Genomic DNA, 5,791 nt, shown 5'->3' with positions numbered 1-5,791 from the left:
GCTCTGCCAGTACTAAACCCAGGAAGCAAGTCTCCTTCCCTGTGCACATTCTCCAGACCTTCAATCTGCTTCAGAGGTGAACAGAGGGATATCGTCTGAAGTTGGAACCAAGGGTAAATAATTAGCCATAAGAATTAATATATTAAGCAAGCTAAGCTTTATGGCATGTGTGAAACCACCCATGGTACAGAACTTTCTTTAGGGAAAACTGGTGCTTAGTGGCCAGCATGTTAGAGACAGTAATTGTTATTTTCTTAATGCTATATCCTGCCTAATCTGATAAGTCTATTTCTGAAGAAAGCACGTTGTCTTTTTCCCAGCGGAGGTTCTATAATAGGGCAGGTAAGGTGGCCACATCAAGCCGCAAAAAATGGCCATCTCAGAACTCCGCTGTGGTGTCCGCCTCACACTGCCCGCCCCTACCACGGCTGCCGACCGAGGCCGATGGCGGCAGAAGAGAGGAGGGACACTGCTGTGGATATCACCAGAGGCCAGGCCGGCGGCGGCGGCTGAAAGGAGAAGGATCACTGCTGTGGGCTGCTGCAGGCCCCCACCATCCCTCGCCTCAAGTGGCAGATTGCTTTGAGCCGCCTCTGCACCCCTAAACTTGCTTACAATACCATGGAATGTTATGTGCCCGACAATACACATGTGCAACCAAAAATGACACAAATGGGTATGTTCAGGTAGATAAGGTATTACTCAATATACATACTATAAAGAATGCCTAAAAACAGAAAGCAAGAAACACAGCCATGGAACAAATCCAGAACTAGGCATGGAAGTGTGGAAACATTTATTTTACTGTGCAAGTCAGCTCCTATGTTTTCTTGCTGAGAACACTGTACCTGCCTGCATGCCGCTGTAATTATTTATTATTTATTTATTTATTTATTTATTTTTAATTTTTCTATACCGAAGTTCCTGTACGAATACAAATCACATCGGTTTACATAATAACAACATAGAACAAGGAAGGCATAAAAATATGAAATGAATTTTAACTTAACATATTGTAAACTGTAACATATCCTATCAATTAACTTCTCATAAATATATGTCTCGGAGGAGAGCTTTGGGGAGGTGGGTGGGAAACAAGGTGGGAGCGAATTGCGGTAGAACGAGAGGAGGAATAAACAGCGGTTGCAAGAATTAGGAGACTGTGAAGGCTGGAATCTGGAGAATGAGAAGAAGAGCATTAGGAGTCAGGGAAGGCTAGGCTGAATAGCCATGTTTTAAGTCTTTTTTTGAAGGAAGATGGACAGTGCTCTTGTCTGAGGTCTGGTGGTAATGTGTTCCATTGATGAGGTCCTGCTGTCGAGAGGGCCCTCTTTCTTAGGACTGATTTTGCTTGTGGGGCAAACAGGTTGTCTTTATAGGCGCTTCTAATGGGTCTGGATGAGGTGTTGCTCATTGGCAAGTCTATCTCTATAAGCAATATGTTCAGGCCTAAACTATGTTAATCATATCTCTGCCTCTCCTCCTTCACTGTGCGAAGAGACAACAATGTCAAAAAAGTTCAATGCAATGCATTAGACTGGATTTGTATTGGATTTTATCTTAAAACAATCCAGGGATTATTCATCTAACACACACATCACCAGCACAGTTTATAACTAGACTAAGGTTCAAAGAGATCATATCTGAATCTAACCTTTTCAGTCAACTTAGCAAGCCTAAAGAGGGACCTTAGTAATTCAAACAACCGAGGTGTGGGAACATCCTAATAAACTTTTTAACACATTTTATTTCAAAAGACCAGGACTTGTGCACGTTCGGTTACAGAACCCTTCACTACAAACAAAACAAAGACATTTATTTTTTTAAAGGTCTAACTTTTTCTGGAAAGCCACGAAGACATCCGTTATCTCCCTTTTCACTCCGCCTATCGTCCCTAGGCTTTCAATAAATTAGAGTCCCATCCCCAGTCTGGGCGGGGCAAAGCGCCCCGCCGACCAGTCCCGGCAAAGCCGGGGGCGTGATCCCGAAGACAGTGCGGTCCAATCACACTCCTCTGCAACTCTCTTCCCTGCGCACGCGCTCGAGGTCAGGCGGAAGATGAACAGCACCTCCGACCAACCCGTCGGGCCGAGGGGGCGGTGCTCACGAAGCCCATTGATCGATGAAAGTTGTTTCCGTGGGTGGGGTCTGTCGCCTCGCACGAGACAAAGGAGGAGGAGGAGCAAGTAGCCGGCTCCTCCCAATCCTATAGGGAAGGTGGGATCTCGTCTTCTGGATCCAATGAAGTGGCACGGCGGGCGGGGCACCGGGGACGAGCGTGTGAGGCGGTGTGGGATCGCTGTGCTCTCGCCCTGTGTTAGAGAAGGATAGCACGGAGCGGCAGTGGCTGAGAGAGGTCTGCGTTGCTCGAAAATGCACTCGGATGCTGTCAGTAAGTGGTGGGATTACGCTGCTGCGACTTTCCCGGGGGTAGATAGACAGAAGAAGACCGGTCTCATTTTTTCTTTCTTTCCTTTTTTTTTTTTTTTAATCAGGAGCTTTGTCCGGTCCTGTCTAATAAATCTTTTTTTCCACTCCCCTCCTACCTACATCGCAATCACCCTAGTAATGAGACACCCTCCTGGCGATGGAGCCCTGTGCACCGGCACGTTTGGTGGTACTAGAAGTAGATGCGGTTGGGATTCAACCCTGGATCCCGTCAGTCCCGCGGGGGGAGGGGGAAGTTTGTTCCTTTTCCCTTCTAGTGCTCTTTCCTTTCGTTCTCGCATGTTGTTGGTGCCAGGGTGTTGAGCAGCGAGGCTCGGTCCCGTCCAGACCGAGCAGGCATCCGCAGATGTGGCGGAGCAGCTGTGACGCAGCTCTCTAAAAATGAGAGAGGAAAACGCGCGGAAGATGCTGGCGTTGTGCCTTTGCTCTTCGCGTGGAAGAAGCTGTGCAGGGGTTGGGCATTTCCATTCCGGGTTTGCAGGCTGGAGGGTGCAATTTAACGGATTTGGTTCATGGTCGGTAGCAGCGGAGACATCGGTTTGGGAGCAAAAGGGGAGGGAGGGGGGAGCGGGATTGGTAGGTGGCATCCTGGGAGTTGTAGTTCTTGGCGACTGAAACTCGATGAACGTCACTGAGCTGAAGCTTTCTCTGAAACTACAAAACCCAGGGTAGCCCGTCTCCAGTCCGAGAGTTCGATCAAGTCGATGCAACTTGCAATGCTATTCCGGCGATGCTTGATCGCTGGAGATGCCATCCAAGAAAAGAGATTTGCACTCAGCGAAGAGCACAGAGTTATTGTCTCTCTCTCCCCTCCTGTAATAAGTGATTGTTATGGTGTGAAAGCAGTTTTTCTTAACATTGGTACAAAGGGTGCGTAACGATTTTAACTTGTCAACGGTTCAATGCATTCTTTGCAACGATTCTTTTTATAGTTTGTTACGTTTAATATTTTTATCAACTCAACATTTATGAAATACTTTTTGAAAGTGTGTACTTGTAAACTAAATAAAATTTACTATATCTAAAATCGGGTTACATTCAGGGGTAAAGACCTCTGTAGATTGAAAAGCCAGGAGCCTGGAATTTCAGTAGATCAAAAATATGCAATGTGACACAGTTGTTTTGGCTTCAGTTCTGTTTCCTGAAAATGAGAAAACAGATATGCAGATTAAGAAGTACAAATCTGTTAATGCGTGGAGATGGCAGACTTTCCATCTGTGGAACATTGTAGAATGTCTACATTGAAGATTTTGCTTTGTTTTCAGTGGAAAACCATTTGCAGAAAATTTGTGCTAAATAGAAAATGGTATAATAGAGATTCATTTGAATTAAATTTTAGTCTTTACTTTTCCTTAAATATCACATTTTTCTATAGTCTGCTATGTGCACTGGAGCACAAAAGTGTGCATTAAACATTGCTTAATGATATTTGGTAGTACTGCTACAGTGACTTCCTGAGATGTAACATCCCTTTCTGTAAAGTTTTTTTTTATAAAAGTCAGAGTTTGGAAAAATGGTGCTGGAGTTGGGGTATAAGTGTGTGTGTGTTAAATACTGATGCAATGATGGAATTACTGTTCCTGTGACCACTGAAGACTTAGTATTGAATCTGTAGCAGTGCATTTTGAATGCCATGTTGGAGGGCTGTATGATTTCCTAAACTACAGCATTATACAAGGAATTGTGCCTCAGAAATCTGTACTGGGATCACTTTTGTCAGGGCTGGAAAACTCCCAGGAGCCAGGTCACCTGGATGCTTAAAATTTGGTAAAATGAGAAATAAAGGCTAAAATAAAAAAATCCCTAAAAGCAAAATAGCAACCCAAAAAAAGTAAGGGAAGGTATTTTTCATGGTTACTAAAAAAAAAAAAAAAAAAAAGTTTGGCAGGTTACAATTTAAGTATTTCCACTTTAGCATTATATAACATTTAGTGATGTAAAAAAAGGGAACAGTGATGTTATCAAATTTGCAGATGAGACAATTATTCAAAGTTAAAAAAGCAAGTGGACTGCGAGGAATTGCAGGAGGACCTTGAGAGATTGGGGAATTGGGTATCTAAGATGTGGAAGCTGCAAAGTAATGCATGCAAGTAGTGAAAAACAAATCCTATCACAATGCTGAGTTACATATTAGGGATGTTAAATAATGAAGCAGTAAGGATATAAACAGGATGGTCAGTCCAGAGGGTGGCTACTAAAAGGGTTGGAGGTTTTCATTCGAAAGCATCTGGGGATAGACTTAAAGATCTAAACGTGTATATCCTAGAGGAAAGGGGAGATATGATAGAGACATTCAAATATCTCAAAGGTTTCCATGCACAAGAGGTGAGTCTTTCACCGGAAAGGGGGCTTTAAAATGAGGGGTCATGAGATGAGGTTCAAAGGGGGAAGACTCTGAGTAATCTAAGTATCGTATTTGCCGGTGTATAGTATGCACTTTTTCCCCTCAAAATAGGGGAAAAATAAGGAGTGCGTCCTATGTTCCGGTAATCAAAATTACTAACAGCGTCCGATTGGGGGGGAGGGAGTGATGCGGTGGCGTCGTGGAGTGAGGGTGCGCCGCCCGATTGGCCGGTGCTGGGTTAAGGGGGCAGCTGTGCTTCGACTGATTTTCATTGGGCAAGCCCCTTAACCCAGCACCGGCCAATGGGGAGGTGCGCCCTCGCTCCCAGACACCACCGCATCACACTCCCCCCCCCACTCCGGACGCTGTTACTAATTTTGATTACCGGCTCAAAATTACAGGTTCCAGTGGGGGTGGGAGTGTTTTGCAAGAAAGACTTATCAACATCTCCAGTGTTTTACAATCAGATCTGGTCAACCACAATCAACTATACCAAAGGCCGTTTCCTCAGGGGCATGGAGGTAGGTATATTAAAGGCTGTAAAAAAAACCTCATTTTAATAGTAAGAAACTATTTTCGGGGAGCGTTACCAGCGCATAGGACCTGCAGAATCGCTCCCCGAATTGGGGCGCAACACTCCCTGCCCCCCTCCCACCGGACACTATTAGTAATTTTGATTACCGGCGCATTGGACCTGCAGAATCGCTCCCCGATTTATTTTCTTCCTTAAAAATATGTATAAAGAAGGGGGTGCGTCTTATACGCCACTGCGTCCTATACGTCGGCAAATATGGCTAATATTTCTTTACAGAGAGGGTGGAGGATGTGTGGAACAGCTTCCCAGTGGAGATGGGGGAGATAAAAACAGTATGTGAGTTCAAGAAAGCATGGGATAAATATGGGGGATCTCTAAGGAAGTGATGAGAACTATAATGCTAAATTAATTGAGCAGATGGGCAGATTGGATGGGACACACGGTCTTTTTCTGCCGTCATGTTT

At 44.7% G+C, this 5,791-nt stretch overlaps 1 protein-coding gene across 1 annotated transcript in view; it reads left to right on the top strand.

Annotated features, from left to right (window-relative positions):
• Nucleotides 1–2,187: 2,187 nt before the first annotated feature.
• The window catches only part of DCUN1D4 (defective in cullin neddylation 1 domain containing 4), a 123,979-nt gene continuing 120,375 nt past the window's right edge, over nt 2,188–5,791 (top strand). Inside the window, exon 1 of the mRNA XM_029587861.1 lies at nt 2,188–2,392. Within this exon, the coding sequence (XP_029443721.1) occupies nt 2,374–2,392 (19 nt within the window). The 5' untranslated portion in view covers nt 2,188–2,373. The remainder of the gene's footprint in view (nt 2,393–5,791) is intronic.

This window comes from Rhinatrema bivittatum, chromosome 1 (genome assembly GCF_901001135.1).
Source record: "Rhinatrema bivittatum chromosome 1, aRhiBiv1.1, whole genome shotgun sequence".
Classification (NCBI taxonomy): Eukaryota; Metazoa; Chordata; class Amphibia; order Gymnophiona; family Rhinatrematidae; genus Rhinatrema; species Rhinatrema bivittatum.
Note: the sequence above shows the minus strand (reverse complement) of the source record. Positions and strands in the feature narration are given on the sequence as shown.